This window comes from Loxodonta africana, chromosome 1, assembly GCF_030014295.1.
Source record: "Loxodonta africana isolate mLoxAfr1 chromosome 1, mLoxAfr1.hap2, whole genome shotgun sequence".
Lineage (NCBI taxonomy): Eukaryota > Metazoa > Chordata > Mammalia > Proboscidea > Elephantidae > Loxodonta > Loxodonta africana.
This window is the reverse complement of record NC_087342.1, coordinates 134,493,635-134,511,667: the sequence shown is the minus strand read 5'-3', so window position 1 is coordinate 134,511,667 and position 18,033 is coordinate 134,493,635. Positions and strand designations below refer to the sequence as shown.

Here is an 18,033-nt window from a genome sequence, read left to right as displayed (position 1 = left end):
TCACACAACTAAATTAGAGAATAAAGCAATTAGACAAATAATGCAGAAAAAAATTATTCTTCTGAAAACTCCTGATAACTGAGGTAAAGGCACTCATTTTTGTCTTGCATTGCTTGGATAATTGCCTCAGATTTTGTCTTCATTTGCTAACGTAGCATGTGTCATTTTTACATTGTGTGTGCAGGGGATGCGATGGGGAAGGGGCCTGCATGTCCATGTTTACTAGCTTACAATTTTCTAAAATTTTTATTCTTTCAATATAAATTTATAGTGATGACATACTGTGTGTGCTAGGACTTGGAGATATAATAGTTAAGGGCACGGATAGGGCATTGATAGGGCAGGCAAGACAGATACCCTCTGGATGTTATAATAGGAGAAAAACAAGAGCATATTGCAGGGACAGCTAACCTCATTAAGAGGCCAAGAAAGCTCTCCTGTGTTATCAAACCAACAAACCCATTGCCATCGAGATGATTCTGACTCATGGCAAGGCTATAGGACAGAGTAGAACTGCCCCATAGAGTTTCCAAGGCTGTAAATCTTTACAGAAGCAGACTGCCACATCTTTCTTCTGTGGAGTGGCTGGTGGGTTTGAAACACTGACCTTTCGGATAGCAGCCGAGGGCTTAACCAACTGTAAGACTAGGGCTTCTTAAATGTAGGTTAAGCCACTATTAACAACCAATCAAAACCAAAGCTACAAAAAATCCTCTAATTAACCCAACTTTTTTGGGTTCTATAACACAACCATTCTTGAAATTACTTATTATATCTAAAGAGCCCTAGACTAAAAAAATACCTGGCTTGATTCATTCTCCCACCTCGCCCTGTTTTAAAAATAAAATTTACTCTTATTTAAAAAAATATACCTCAAATTCTCTTTGTCATGATAAATGAAGAATAAATTGAAGCTGCCAAGGATTTCATTCTACTTGGATTAACAATCAACGTCCAGGGAAGCAGCGATCAAGAAATCAAATGAAGTATTGCATTGGACAAATCTGTTGCAAAAGACTCTAAAGTTTTAAACAGAAAGGATGTCTAAGGTGCACCTGAGTAAAAAACAAAAACAAAAAAACCCAAAAAACCAAACCCATTGCCATTGAGTCAATTCCGATTTATGGAGACCCCATGTATTACAGAGTAGAACTGCTCCATAGGGTTTTCTTGGCTGTAATCTTTTAGAAAAGCAGATCAGCAGGCCTTTTTCCGTGGCACTGTTGGGTGGGCTTGAACTGCCAACCTTTAGAGTAGTAGCTGAGTGCAAACCGTTTTTGCCATCAGGGGACCTTACGCCTGACTCAAGGCATGGTCTTTTCACATATGCCTCATATGCAGGCTTAAGCTGGACAATGAAAAAGAAAGAAGAAGAGTTGATGCATTCAAATTGTGGTATTGGTAAAGAATATTGAATATATTGTGGACTGCCAGAAGAATAAAAACAAATAAGTCTTCGAAGAAATAAAACCAGAATGCTCCTTGGAAGCAAGGATGGTGGCACTTCATCCTGCTTACTCTGGACACCATGAAAGACTAATCTCTAGAAAAGGACATCTTGTTTGGTGAAATAGAAGGCCAGTGAAAATGACAGAAACCCTCAACGAGATGGGCTGACACAATAACCACAACAATGGACTCAAACATAGCATGCCATCATGAAGATGGCACAGGACTGGGCAATGTTTCATTCTGTTATACATAAGATTGCTAGGGTCGAAGCCGACTAAATGGCGATTAATAACCATTAAATTCCAGGAATACGGTATTGATGCAGATGTTTTGAGGACAAGTAATCAACAAAAACAATATAAAGAGGTCTTATGGAGATGGTAAATTTTTTATTCTGTTCTAGGATTGATCAGAGATTATACTGAATCCATCCACTCTTATGATTAGGTTAATACAACTACCAGTTATAGACTATTAAATACCAGGCACTGAGCCAAGCAATTTACATGCAATTATATCATTTAATTTTCTTGGGCAATCATTTGAGAAGGTACAACCAAAATTCCAAGTTTAAAATAAAGAAATCTATAGAGGGCAAATTACAAAACACCTTTTAGACTAGAGATCTGTTAAAGAGTTAAAGATGCAATCCTGTGTTACTTTTTCATAGAACTGAGGGTATTCACACAAAAATCCATGGCAAATTACCCTTGACATTGTTCTTTGCAATGACAAACATGCCTGAGTATGAGATTCTGCACAAGGATATATTATATTTTTATGAATAGGAATGAACTGATCAATCCACCCCAATATCGATAGGCAAATATAATAGTCAACACTTCTACTGTACTTACTGTGTGCCAGGAAGCAGTTCTTTTTAGTCTTTGAATAATTAGTATATTTATAAAACCAAAAAACCCACTGCTGTCTAGTCGATTCCGACTCATAGCGACCCTATAGGACAGAGTAGAACAGCCCCATAGAGCTTCCAAGGAGTGCCTGGTGGATTTGAACTGCCGACCTCTTGGTTAGCACCTGTAGCACTTAACCACTATGCCACCAGGGTTTCCAGTATATTTATATGGTTCAAATATCAAAATGATATAAAGAGGTAAATAGTGAGAAGTCCTGCTCCCATTCCTGTTACCATTCACTTTGTCTCCACTTTTCAGGGGAACATTTTTCTTTCCTTTTTTAAATCCTTCTAATGCTTCTTTATACAAAAACAAACAAACAAAAAAAAACAATATGAATATATACACTTATTTTCCTTCTTGCACAAAAAGTAGCATATTACATACACAGTATTATAATTTTTTTCTCTTAATATATTCTGAGATCCTTCTATAGCTCTACAGAGAGATCTTCCTCATTGTGTTCTATTGTGTGGATGTACCTTAGTTCATTCAACACTGAATACTTACTATATATTGATGACACTATTAGGAAGTAGAATTTCTGGGTCAAAGAGTAAATGCTCATGTAATTTTGGGAGATACTGACAAATTCTCTTCCATAAGGGTCATACCACTTTGTATAAGTGTCTGTTTCTTGACAGTCTCACTAAAAAAAAGTAAGGAGTCAAATTTGGAATTTTTGACCATCTGATAGGTGATAAAATGCTATCATTTGCATTGCTTTTTTTTTTTTTTAAATAGGTGAGGTTGAGTATATTTAAGATATTATATATATACATTTCTTTTTCTGTGACCTATTCATATGCATTTTCCATCTTTTATTTTTTACTGGGTTGTTGAAGGTTTCTTGATTTATAGAGCTCTTCATATTTTAAGGTGATTAGTTCTTTGTCTCTGATATGAGTCATAAATATTTTTCCACATTTGTGTTTTGACTTCGCTTGTTATTTTGCTTTGTCATGCAGTATTTCTTGATTTTATGTAGCCTAATTTATCAATATTTTCTTCTATGATTTCTTTATTTTTAGTTAGATTTTCCTCTTCCAAAATTAACAAGGGAATTTACCCATCTCTGCATAACAGTATTTTTTGGTTTAATACAATCTTTGATCTATTTGGAGTTTAGTTTGGAATATGGTAAGTAGACATGGATCCAACCAATCTTTCTCCAAATTTGTATTTAGTTCGTCCAATACCATTTATAACCAGAGTCAGGATGAAGTTGAAACTCTTGAATTTGGCCACCTGGGGTTGTTATTAGCTTTTGAGAAAATGACTTATCTGTTGGTTGCGATGGAAAATACACTGGGAAACTTTAAGGAGAGTTTTGGAGGAAAAGCAAAGTCTTAGAGAACTGCCTTAAGGATATGAGGATTTCTGAAGGTGGGTAGAAAAATGACCTTTTTTAGATCACGTTAGAACCATGAAGATGAATACTGGGTCTAAATACTTGCTTTAAAGCACCATTGGACCTTGGTGGTGCTTTTAAACATTTTATTCTGTTGGAATCATGTCTGAGGTTCTAACTAATGTGATGACTACATGTATTGTTTAGCAGTCAGGCATCATTAGTATTGGTCTACTAAAATTTGCTTGAATAAGGACTTTTCTACAAAGTAAAGTTAAATTTAAGTAATGGTCCTTCAGGAATTTGTACAGTATTAGCTTCTTACATTAACTGGTCTCTAAACACTTCATCTACATAAACATAAAACTGACCTTCATTTATCAAAGCAGGAGGAACTGCCCCTTAATTGGCTATGTTTTCATTTGTTTTTTGACCGAAACGGTGAAATATGAATTTAAGTAACTTCTGCTCATTAAAATAATTTTCATAGAAAAACAGAAAGCAAAAAATGCGTTTTCTATAAAAAGAAAAAAATGTCTTTCAAGTCAGCATAGATATAATTTATTGCCATGAAACATTCTTGGCATTTTCATATTTTTAAAGGAATGGCCACACTGGAAAACAGTCCAGCAGTTTCTTATAAAGTTAAACAAACACCATATAACCCAGTATTCCTATTCCTAGGTATTTATTCTGGAGAAATTAAAAATTTATATTCATATAAAAACCGATACCCAAATATTCACCACAGCTTCATTTGTAATGGCCCAAATGAAAAAACAACATAAATGACCATGAACAGGTAAATGGATAAACAAACTGTGGCACGTCCATATCATGGAATACTGTTCAGCAACAAAAAGGAGTAAACTATGGACACGCAAAAAGACTTGACTGGATCTCAAGAGCATTATGCCAAGTGAAAAAAAGAGTCAGCCTCAAAGGGTACCTGTCGTGTGATTCCATTTATATAACATTCTCAAATGAAGAAATTATAATGATGGAGAACAGATTAATGTGTCCCAGGGGTTAGGTCTGGGGGAGGGGTAGGCTATAAAGGAAGAGCACAAGGGAGTTACTTTAGGGTGATAGGAAAGTTCTGTATCCTGACGTGGTGGTTGGTGGTTAAACAAATCTACGCATGTGATAGAATTTCACAGATATATATGTTTCAATATAAATGTAAATATATATTTCTATATATATATCACCCCGTTGCCATTGAGTTGATTCCGACTCGTAGTGACCCTAGAGGACAGAGAAAACCGCCCCATAGTGTGTACAAGGCTGTAATCTTTATAGAAGCAGACTGCCACATCTTTCTCCCGTGGGGAGTTTGAACTGCCTATCTTTTGGTTAGTAGCTAAGCGCTTTTAACTACTCTGCCACCAGGGCTCCATAGATCTGAATAAGCTTTGTAGTTTGGTTAATAGTATTGTATCCATGTCAATTTCCTGGTTTTGAAAATTGCTCAGTGTCTATACAAGATGTTATGATGGGGGAGGCTGGGTGAAGGGTACATGGGAATGCTCTAAACTATTTCTGTGACTTCTAAATAAGTCTAAAGTTATCTCAAAATTAAGTTTAAAAAAGATTAGATCTTAGATATAATGAGAAGAAAAGGAATTGTACCTTTTATGGCATCGACATCTATTTTCTTTTAGATTTCAGGTTAGATAATGTCTCCTTGGTGGAGGGGGAGTTTGGAGGTAGACCTCATCATACGGTTTATTAATCTGTGCCTGGCCCACTCATGGATGGTGCAGGGAAGATAACATGGTGTTATGGAAAGAATCAGGACTTGGAGAGAGTAAACTCTCTTTTTGGTGTTCTGGCTCTTTTGCTTATGTATTGTGTGAACTTTGGCAAGGTCCTTAATCTATCTAAGTTCCAGTTTTTTAATGCATAAAATGGGAATCATAACTTCTTCCATCTTCAGTAAGTTGTCATGGGAGTTATATGAGAGAGTATAGAAATACAACTTGTAATCTGAACCATAAAATTTATTCACATTTATGTTGTATTAATGGGTAGCCCAATACCTGACCTCCTGTTATTCCCAACATCAAAGAAAATTTACTTATCTAAATAAAACCAGTTGCTGTCAAGTCAATTCCAACTCATGGTGACCCCATGTGTGTCAGAGTACAACTGTGGTCCATAGGATTTTCAATGGCTGGTTTTTGGGAAGTAGATCACCAGGCCTTTCTTCTGAGGCACCAATATGGATGGACTTGAACCAACAACCTTTTGATTAGCAGGCTAGTGTGTCAACTGCTTGCATCACCCAGGGACTCCTACTAGAGCTCTTAAATTATTATTATTATTTTTTTGGTCGTCACACCATGTAACATAGTTCCAAAGATTAGGTTTGTATAGCAGTACAAAAAAGTTTTTTTTTTTTTTAATGGGATATCAGCAATAGCGCTCCTGTTATTCAATTAGCTTTTTTATTTTTTAATTGTACTTCAGATGAAGGTTTACAGAGGAAATTAGTTTCTCATTAAACAATTAATACACATATTGCTTTGTGACATTTGTTGCCAACCCTACAACATGTCAACACTTTCCCCTTTTTGATTTCGAGTTCCCTGTTATCAGCTTTCCTGTACCTTCCTGGCTTCTAGTCCTTGCCCCTAAGCTGGTGTGCCCATTTAGTCTCATTTTGTTTTATGGGCCTGTCTAACATTTGCCTGAAGGGTGAACCTTGGGAGTGAATTTAGTACTGAGTTAAAGGGTGTCAAAGGGCCATACTCTTGGGGTTTCTTCAGTCCCTGTCAGACCAGTAAGCCTGTTTTTTTTTTTTTTTTTTGTGATAACTCTTAAATTCTTGTCCCTTCGCTAATACATATAGACACGGGATAGGTTAGCACGTACGCAGTCACTGTGAATTAGTGGGAAAGTAATTAAAAGCCAAAAACAAAAACAAAAAACAGAAGGCACATTCATCTTTGTTTCAAAGAGGGCTGTGACCCAAGCATTAAACTCAAAATAATTCTTTCAGCTCAGAAGCGTTCAGAGGGGAAGTATGCACTCTTCACTCATAGTGGTTTTTTAAAATATCGGTAAGTTTTATTCTTGACCAAAAAAGATGGCTCTGCAGCTTTTTCAAACGGAAATTTTCCTTTTGTTTCAAAGTGAGAAAAATAAAGTCCTTTGCTAATAGTGGTCAGCAGAATTACAGTAATCTCTATCACGGCATCAGGCACCACCTAGAACATGCTGAAAATTGGAACCCTGAGAAGAAAGTTGCTAATCTACATAACGTGGTCTCCCACCAACCTGTTAATAAATCCAGTTTTTCCTGCCTCCCTCATTTTTCTTCCATGAGTAGATTAAACGGATTATACTGTAATTAAATTTGACTCTAACAAGAGGCAGTGAGTGCCTCAGAGCAATGATCTACCGGGAGGCCGGTATTCTATTCCTAGCTTCACTGCTGACTTACCGGCTGAGGACAAAGCACCCCACTTTATGGTGCCTCAATTTTTCCATCTATAGAGTGAGATAAACAACGTCTCTGAGGGACACAGCGCTGTTTTATGAGCTCTATATTCCAAATAAGCTCCCAATTCCTCCACATAAAGGTGCTCTTTGAAGAATTAAAGATGTATTCATATTGTTATGACTCTTAATAGGAAGGAAGATTTAAAATCTAATTTTAAAAGCCTCCTACTGAACAGTACATTATCCACGTTCTTAAATACTGCAATCAGCTGTGCACTGAGTTGCTCTGTGATATTTATTAAAGACGTATTATAGATGTACTGTAGAACATTTCCAAAGCCATGTGCAGTACTAACTGCAGGACTTCCACTGAAGTTAATGGGACTCATGCTGGCAAGCTCCAAGCACCACTTCGAAAATTTACCCCATAGTGACAGTTTAATGCTTCGTATTGATCACATGTCTTCAGATAACATCTCAAGGCAAAAAGGGACAACTTCTCAAAGGAAATAAATAATCTTTAAGGAAATAAATCTGCATTGCAACCATCATTACTAAGAGTCTGAAACAGTTCTTTGGTAAGAAGGCTCTTGGGAAATGCTTCTTGGAGATAGTTACCAATGGAGCCGTAAAAGAGTTTTTATTGCATTTTCTTAACTCTAGTTGCTCATAGAAAATAATGCATTTTCTTTTCAATCTTGAAACTTCATGTTTATCAGGGCAGAAATACAGATACGTAGAAAAGTCAGAGGGAATGATTTTAGATTTTTTTTGAATGGGTAATAATTTATATATTGCTGATATGAAGCTCAAAGGGCATAGATGATTAAACCATATAAAGTATGGCTTTGTATAGTCATGCTTTTTGTCATCTGATCAAAATGTTGTTTCTTCAAACTAAATAGTCAGTGTTAGGCCTGCCAGTAACCAACTGGACTTTAGCCTCGTGGTCCATCTCTGGAAGCTGTCTCATATCAAGATAAATTATATATGCCTTCACATGGTGTACCTGGCTCTCAGGGTGTGACCTCTGCCTGTCTCCCCCTCCACCTACTACTACTGTCCTACTGCTCTTTGAACTCCAGCCACAATTGTCTCTTTCTTGTATAGGCCAAGTTCACTGGCTCTAAAGTATCTTTGCAATTACCATTTCCCTGGCCTGGAAGGATCTGTGCCTAACGCTTCTCATGGCCATCTCTTTTTTAATATTCAGATCAACTTGAGGGTCCACTCCTTCAAAAGACCCTCTCTGACTACCCAATCGAAGGTAGCCCCTACCCTCTCTGTTAGATTTTCTTCATTGTACTCATCTCTAGTTGAAATTGTCTTTTTTTTTTTTTTAAATAATGTTCGTGTATATCTCTGCCCACTGGAATGTTAGCTCTGTGAGAACGAAGACCTTGTCCATTTGGTAAATCAGAGCCTCCCCGGAATTCAGAACCATGCTTGCATGTAATGGCCACTGCACACATGTTTGTTGGAAAACTAAGCTCAAAACCTGGGGGGGATCTTTCACTCCTCTGCCCTATCCATTCAGTTATGAAATTCTGTAGCCTTCTTTCCATAGCTACTTCTACTTCTGTCACCTTTTCTGTGTATGTCACCATAATTAATCTCTCTCCTTCCAGCTTTGTCCTTCTGTAAGCCAATCTATACATTGGTGTGAGTGCGAACCTCTATAAAAGACAAACCTAGATATACCATTATTAATTTCCCAGGGTACTGTAAAAAAGTACCATAAATTGGGTGGCTTGAAAAAACAAAAATGTATTGCCTCACAGTTCTGGAGGCTAGGAATGTGAATTCAGGGCCTCGGCAGGGCCATAACCTATTGCTGTTGAGTTGATTCTGACTCATAGCGACCCTATAGGACAGAGTAGAACTGCCCCGTAGAGTTTCCAAGAAGTGCCTGATAGGGTCACTATGAGTCGGAATCAACTCGACGGCAGTGGGTTTTGGTGGGTTTGGCAGGACCATGCTCTCTCTGAAGGCTCTCAAGGAAGATTTTCCTCATGCCGTTCAGCTTTTGGTAGCCTCAGGCATTCCTTGGCTTGTAGCTGCAGCACAACTACATTCTCACATGGCCATTTTCCCTCCGTCTTTTTGTTTCTTTTCTCTTTTATAAGACCTCTCAGATGGGATTAGGACCCACCCTATTCCAATATGACCTCATCTTAATTTAACTAATAACACTTCAAGGACCCAAATTCCAAACATGGCCATTTTCACAGGTATCTAGTTGTTAGGACGTCAACATATATTTTTGGGGGACACAATTTAATCCATAACAATACCACTCTCCAGATTAAATCCTTCAGTGTCTTATTGTATCTTGCTGGTTAGAATCCAATCTCCCGAGAATGACTTAAAAGACCTCTCCTTACCTGACCTCTGTCTGACCTCAGAACTTCAATTCTTAGCACGCCCCTCCAGGCACTCTCAATATTTGCAGATTACTTAATACGTCATGCCTTCTCTTATCTCCAAGCATCTCTACATACTGTCTTCTCTGCCTGGTATATCCTGCCTCTCCCCATCTTTCCACCGTCTCTCTCACTGACTAGATAATTCCTCTTCATTTTTCAAGGAAGCTCAGGCAGCACATCCTTTGGGAAGCACTCTTCGACCTTCCCAAATATGCCTCTATTATAGCAATTACCACACTGTTTTGATGATGTTTTATAGTTTACTTCTTAGTCTCTACCAGGAGGCTTGTCTCTGGACGCTACCTCTTCCAGTTATGCACCCTTAAAGGCAGGGACCATGTTTTATTCATCTTTGTATCCTTTGCACCTACGGTCGCGCTTGGCACATGAGATGTACTCTGTTTGTGAAGGAGTTTTCTTACATAACACATTATAGCACAGAATATTAGTACATTATAGCATAGTGCTCTACTGAAGTTTATAGAAGGAGTGAGAATAATCTTTTGTTACTCATTTATCTCTAAGGACATTCTCTATATAGTCAAGTCACATTAGCTAATCAAACTATTTCATGCGTTCAAGTTCATGCACCGGCTCAACAATTACCTAAATAGATCTCCTGATGGTCTATTAATGTTAACAAACATTCTAAGGCAGTCACAGGGATAACATTGTTTAGCCTGAAGATGTTTCCAGTTGGGAAATACCCAGGGAACCTCCTAATAGCATTGCTCAAGAGTGTATGCTTACTTGCCAATTTTAAACAAGGCCAATAAGTCTGTTTGAGATCCTCTTCAGGTGAGAAAGCAGCAAAAGTTACCTGATTCAGCTGATATAATTAAGGTTTATTCTCCAATTAATGTCATTCTGTGAAGTCTGGTTTCTCATTCAAAGATTATGAATTGCTAATGGTGAACATAAAAGTATGATGTTCTTTGTTTATAAGTTGATGACAATGGACAGGTTCAGTTTAACTGAATTTTAAAATACTAATAAACAATAGGGGCAATTTTCTCACAGTCAGGTGGAGTGAAATCACCTACCAGTGAATCCTGGTTCTTTCACTTGCTATCTTCCTAGCTCTTGAAATGGGAGATTATAGTACTTATGTGGGATAAATACGGCAATATTTACAAAGCGTTTAGAGCAGTATGTAGCATATAATAGGTCTCAATCAACATTAGCTGTTATTAACTAAAGGGATTTAAATAGCTTTAATGTTTGGTGATCAATCAACCTAATGGGGTTTAGTTAACATCAGATGATCCAGTTAAGGAGTCTATGTGTGCTGGAGGAGTTTGGACACTTAGAAGTAAAGAGAAGGAGCAGAAGAGTACATGGCTGACAGGAAATAACCTGAGAGAACATAATTTCTACTAAAAGGGAGAAGAAATTACAAGGTATAGAAGATGATGCAATGCAAGAGCACATTTCATAGAACAAAAGATAATGAAGGCAGAGAAGCAGACAAATGATGGCTTGTGTCTTCAGCTCAGAAGCCAGTGGCAGTTCTGGTAGTCTCCGATCTAACTTTAGAACACATTAGCAGCTTAAACTGCCTTTTCACAAGATGAACTCACAGATATATTAGCGTTACCTCCTCCATGTGGTTGATTTTAATAAACGCTTTAACTTTGTTTTAGGAGGTAAGAAGCTGGCTATATTTTCTCTCATTAAAAAAATGCAGTTGTTGGTATTTTCCTGAGAGACTGCTATCTCATGTCAAAGGCGTATATGCTCGATTCATGGGGGAAACATCTGTGCTGTGGTTTGCTTCTCTATTTCTCCTGCGGAAATTTTACATTGTAGCAAAACTCTTAAAATAGCAATAAAAAATCAACTTATATTTAGCACCAAATACAGATCCAAGATTAATATCAGGCCAGCACTTTCTGCTTCCCTGAGATCCACTGCAAGACTGGAAAATATGGGCCTGTTAACAACTGTCTGTAGAAGGAGTCACCAAAGAATCCAAAAAAGCCACCATTTGGAGCAATTTGTTGGCTTCCAGACACATTAGGCTCATTACAATCTAAGTACCAGCCTCTCATACTATTTGCAATTTTCAGGTAGGTCATTAATGGAAGTTGGGAAAAGGAATGACTATGAAATCAGTCTTTGGGGTTCTTTCACACATTCTCAACAGTGAGGCCACTGGGTGAGTGATTTGTGTTGGGATGTAGAGAAATCATAAAGCACTGGTGATGCGGCAAGGTGGCCAGCCCAGAGAAATGAAAGGCAACTTGGTCGTCATCCCGAGATAGTCTTGACTCTCCAAATCGGTAATGCAGCAATTGTTGCCCACAGCCGTAGTAATGTTATTAAGATACAGTCTTAGGGGAGAGATGGAAATTGAACACATAGGTATAAGGAAGAGATGTTGTAATTCAAAATAAGATTTTACCAATTTTAACCCTTTCATGACCCAATTATTTTTTTCCTTTTAATTTTTTGCCGATGCTATGCATTTTCAGTAATCATTGAATGTGCGTAAATTTTTGGTAGGCAATACGGTTTTTGTTTTGTGTTTCATTCCACAAACTGTACTCTCGGAATCCATAGGTACATATATGTACCCCTTGTGGACACAAATTCTACCCTCAGAGTCCAGAGGTACATATGTGTACCAAATAAAAAAAGTTCAAAATTTATGTTTTTCCTACCAAAAATCCAATGATTCAGCACTGTATCACACAATACCCTGTAAAAACAGTAATTTGCAGAACAGGCCTGTTTTTTCCATTTTCAAACTGTTATATAGGGCTTGTCTGCTGGCTGCACATACTGTCAGTGGGACAGCAGCTTCCCAATGAACCCCAGAGGCACAAAAAGTGGTAGCTGCATACCGCCAGTCCTGAGAGGGATAAAACACACTGTCAAAACCAAGCTAATAAAAAAATTAAATAGATTTACTCTTCTTTTAGGTTACAATTGTTTAAAATGTTTTCCAAACACAACTCTACAATGATTTTATGATTTCTTAAATCAACAAGGTTTAGAAATACTCCTGGCCATGGCTAGAGGGCAGAGGTAAAGAGGACGGACAGTTTAAGGGCGGGCGGAAGTGCTAAAGTCTTTGGGAATTAGCTCTTGGGCCTCTATTAAATTGTGTCCAAATACTATCAGTTGGTCTATGGAGCTCAACACTGTACAAGGCTCACTAGCTAACACGGTAGCAGCATCAATCTGTTACCAACTGGAAAGAATATCATTGGTGTACTTACAGAATGCATTTCCCATGTTGAAGACATAGCTAAGCTACCACAACTTTTTTTATGTTATTTTGAATGCTCAAAACTTCTAAAAACATTTGGATGTGTATTTGACATGTTCAGAGGAATCAAATCTTATAAATGCATGGAATCTTGAGAGGTCTAACAATGTTTCCCAACTCTCAGAACAGTTGAGAGATGAACAGATGAGTGAGATACTATTTTTTTCATTTCACCAAGGTAAATTAGGTTGAACAAGGAAACTACAAGGCTCATTTTACTTTATCATTTTACCTGTGACATCAATCATTTTTATGGACCTATTAAACGGGTGTAGAAAGGGTTTTAGCAGTGATCCGGTGAAACCTGTTGCCTTTGGGTAGCTTGACATTTGGTTCTTCTCTGTAGGTTAAATTTTATTGAACTCATACTAAAGAGCCACATTTGAACCATGGATCAAACTGTTACACGTGCATTCAACAAAAGACGCCCCCCCCCCAAATGCACGGTTATCACAAATGGAAGTATAAATCTTGTCTTTGTTCTAATGGGGATTCATTATTTATCTACGAAATTTTCCTCCAAAGCAATTAATTTATTAGAGGTAAAATATCCAAATGAAGCAAAGGCCTGAAGAGCTAACTGAAGTGGAGTTACCATGTCATACTGAATTTGTAAGGTCACTATTGATGGGTCTAAAGGCAAATGAGACAATGTACCTCATTGTTAGAATCACATGTTATTATGAAGACCTGCGAGGATCTGAGACAATAAAAGAAAGATTAAAGGACTAAGATCGGCTGATGTATCCATGGCTGAAAACAGCTATCAAAAGGCAGCAGGCATCTGAGAAACTTTCATTATAGCTTGGAGGCCAGAACTACGTTGGCATTGCCTCTGGAATTGGAACAAAACCAAGTTTTAATTGGTTTTAAAATCTGGAACGGAACATTTCTGTAGTCATCCATGAACCGACCTTATCCTGCAGAAGTTGAGTGAATCTTGGCCAACCATCTGCCTTGTGAATGGTTTGTTTAGGCCTGTAAGGGACAGAAAGTACTTGTTGTGCAGTAGCCTCACATCAGGCTACAGTCCTTCATAATCCTGCATGAGCAGGGAATTCAGAAAGAGAAAAAAACCTCCAGGGTGTAAAATCAAATGCCTTCATTAATATGCCTTGGGGCTTGATGGGCCTGCAAGGCTGGGAATTTAGCACCTACCTTCTTCTACACCTTAGCATTAACAACTTTCAAAAAGAAATAAATCCTATTTTGGAAAAGAGAGGTGGTTGGGCAAGCATTGCACTAGTGAAGGCCAAACATGGTATTTTAAGATTGATTTAACTTAGATTTTTCTCTTGATTCACTCTTGTAATTCCAGTGCCTCAATCAACAGCCAAATTTCCTTAAATTTTGGTTCAATACATGGCGACTCTTTTGAAGTATGCATACTGTGGGACTACTTCAGTGGCAGAGAGTGTCTAGGGAGACCACTAGTTCTTCCATTCCCAGGGGAGTGTTCTGCCTACACAGAGAGGCTGGAATAAAGGACTCTTCTTAACAGTCCCCAAGTCTGGGGAGACACTTTGTCCAAGTCCTTCTTCACCCACGCTTCCTGCACCACAGGAAAAAGGGGTAAAGGAGAAAATAAAAGGATTACTCGAAAGTTTCCTCACTATTAAAACGGAAAATCTGAAATAATCTAAACTACCTTGCAAATGCAAAACTCACTTTTCCAGCTTGGAAATAGTTGAAATAAGTAAACCTTCACCAAGAACTTTCAGTGTTTGAGTTTGTATTGATGCCTAAGAACTGAGAAGGGAAAAAGACCAAGGGAATCAAACTTTAATAATAATAGTAATAACATACATAGGGTTTACAATTTTATGGTATACTTTTAAATATATTACTGGGAGATGCCAGATCTTAATTCCAGAATGTCATATGGCATTTTCATTAAGAATTGTCATTTCAAGCTGGTACCCAGGTGAATGGAGTTCCTTTGAAATCACAGCAGCTAGGGAGGTATAGAGGTGTGCTCTTTATTTGGAGGTTGCAGGTACGGAGGACTCATATTTCAGAGTTCAGAACACTTTATCAGTTCTAACGTTATCATTGGAAAAAATAAACCACACTTGTAATCATTCTTGAAGCATTCTAATTGATGTACTTTACCAGAGCTAATGCACTGTTACTCATTCCAGCTGATCAAGAGTATAGCCTGATGTCATATCACAGAGCAAAAAGGGATTTTTATACTCATTGTAATCAACGCTTTCTTAATTCAGGGTAACACCGAATTATTATTATACTATTATTATTGTATATTTCAGTGTAACTTAGCTCATAAAAGTTGGTGTTCTAGAGCCAAAACACCTGAGTTCAAATCCCAGCTCCACCAATTACTGCCTGCGTAACTTTTAGCAACTTACTTCACCGCTCTTTGCCTCAGTTTCTTCATCTGTAGCATGGGGATGATAAAAATACCTAACTCACAGTGTTGTGGTGAGGATTAAATAAGTCAACACTTTAAATCACAACACTGCTTGACCCACAGTTAGTACTCAATGAATGCTGGCTTTCAATATTAACCAAATGTTGCAAAACAAGAAACAGACAAGAAAGATGTGGTACTTTAAACTTAGGCCTATCCTGGGATTTTGATATTCAGGCTTTGAAACTCACCTATAACACAGAAAGGCTTTCGGGCAAACCTCAATCTTCCTTGCCATCCTCTATACCGACAACAGCAACCTGCAGACCAGATTCGAATGATGAACTCCAAACCAAAGACGACAATCATCACAAACTCCTAAAATATCAAATAAAATGTGTCAGAGAGAAGCATTATGGAGTAAACCACAGCAAGAAACTCTATGGATATTTCTGGGCATTTAGGCATTTTGTTTGAAATGTCTAGTGGTTAATGTCTAAAGTTAAGAACATCTTTTCTCCAAATCAACTAAACCTGGAGAACACCTGAAACGCACATTGTCTGCATATCTATCATAGAACATTATTCCTTTTCGAGCCTCGAACACTTGGCACATTTAGGAGTCAGTTTCAATACTAAACTTGCAGGCTGAATAACTGATCTAGCTTATATGGCATATGTAGACTTTAGCTATCTGGTAACATGTGAAATACCTGAAATCAAAGAGTGGGCCCTGAGACACAATGGCAAGTTTTACAAAAGACAGAGTTTCATTTTGCTGCAAGGAATGACATAATCTCTACACCTTTAAGAGCTGCTCTCAGAGAAGAAGACATATTTAAAAATATATTGAGTTATTTTGTTATGGATTCAAAATGTCCTTATAAAATAGCAAGTTTCAAAAGCATTACAGGCTGTTCCCAGATTACGAATGAGTTCCTCTCCTAGGTCTGTCTTTATTTATTTATTTTAATTTTCATTGTGCTTTAAGTGAAAGTTTACAAATTGAGTCAGTCTCTCATATAAAAATTTATATACACGTTGCTATATACTCCTAATTGCTCTCTCCCTGATGAGACAGCACACTCCTTCTCTCCATTCTCTATTTTTGTGTCCATTCGTCCAGCTTCTGACCCCCTCTGCCCTCTCATCTCCTCTCCAGACAGGGGCTGCCCACATAGTCTCATGTGTCTACTTGATCCAAGAAGCTCACTCTTTCCCAGTACCATTTTCTATCCCATAGTACAGGCCAACCCCTGTCTGAAGAGTTGGCTTTGGGAATGGTTCCTGTCTTGGGCTAACAGAAGGTCTGGGGACCATGACCTCTGGGGTCCTTCTAGTGTCAGTCAGACCATTAAATGTGGTCTTTTTATGAGAATTTGGGGTCTGCATCCCACTGCTCTCCTGCTCCCTCAGGGGTTCTCTGTTGTGTTCCCTGTCAGGGCAGTCATTGTCTGTGGCCAGGCACCATCTAGTTCTTCTGGTCTCAGGCTGATGTAGTCTCTGGTTTATGTGGTCCTTTCTGTCTCTTGGGCTCATACTTACCTTGTATCTTTGGTGTTCTTCATGCTCCTTTGCTCCAGGTGGGCTGAGACCCATTGATGCATCTTAGATGACCACTTGCTAGCATTTAAGACCCCAGATGCCTCTCTCCAAAGTGGGATGCATAATGTTTTCTTAATGGATTTTATATGCCAATTGACTTAGGTGTCCCCTGAAACGATGGTTCCCAAACCCCTGCCCCTGCTACGCTGGCCTTCAAAGCATTCAGTTTATTCAGGAAACTACTTATAGTTTAGTCCAGTTGTGCTGACCTCGCCTGTATTGTGTTGTCTTTCCCTTCACCTAAAATAATTCTTATCTACTACCTAATTAGTGAAAACTCCTCTCTCTCCCTCCCTCCCTCCCCCTTCTTGTAACCATCAAAGAATATATTTTTCTCTGTTTCAACTATTTCTCCAGTTATTATAATAGTGGTCTTCTACAATATTTGTCCGTTTGCAACTGACTAATTTCACTCAGCATAATGTCTTCCAGATTCCTCCATGTTATGAAATGCTTCACGGATTCCTCATTGTCCTTTATCGATGCGTAGAATTCCATTGTGTGAATATACCATAATTTATATATCCATTCATCCGTTGATGGGCACCTTGGTTGCTTCCATCTTTTTGCTATTGTAAACAGCACTGCAATGAACATGGGTGTGTATATATCTGTTCGTGTAAAGGCTCTTAATTCTCTGGGATATATTCCAAGGACTGGGATTGCTGGATCGTATGGTAGTTCTATTTCTAACTTTTTTAAGGAAGTGCCAAATATTTTCCCAAAGTGGTTGTACCATTTTACATTCCCACCAGCCATGTGTAAGTTTCCAGTCTCTCCACAACCTCTCCAACACTTATTATTTTGTGGCTTTTGGATTAATTTCAGCCTTGTTGGAGTGAGATGGAATCTCATTGTAGTTTTGATTTGCATTTCTCTAATGGCTAATGATAGTGAGCATTTCCTCACGTATCTGTTAGCTACCTGAATGTCTTCTTTAATGAAGTGCCTGTTCATATCCTTTGTCCATTTTTTAATTTGGTTATTTGTCTTTTCATAGTGGAGTTTTTGCAGTGTCATGTAGATTTTAGAGACCAGATGCTGACCAGAAATGTCATAGCTAAAAACTTTTTCCCAGTCTGCAAGTAATCTTTTTATTCTTTTGGTGAAGTCTTTGGATGAGCATAGGTGTTTGATTTTTAGGAGCTCCCAGTTATCTAGTTTCTCTCTTCTGCATTGTTAGTAATGTT

At 38.0% G+C, this 18,033-nt stretch overlaps 1 protein-coding gene across 2 annotated transcripts in view; it reads right to left on the bottom strand.

Annotated features, from left to right (window-relative positions):
- The window catches only part of KCNQ5 (potassium voltage-gated channel subfamily Q member 5), a 628,816-nt gene that overhangs the window by 159,715 nt on the left and 451,068 nt on the right, over nt 1-18,033 (bottom strand). For both annotated transcript variants that reach the window (XM_003404395.4, XM_064287960.1), the window contains one exon: nt 15,490-15,616. In XM_003404395.4, coding sequence (XP_003404443.1) covers nt 15,490-15,616 — 127 coding nt within the window. The remainder of the gene's footprint in view (nt 1-15,489; nt 15,617-18,033) is intronic.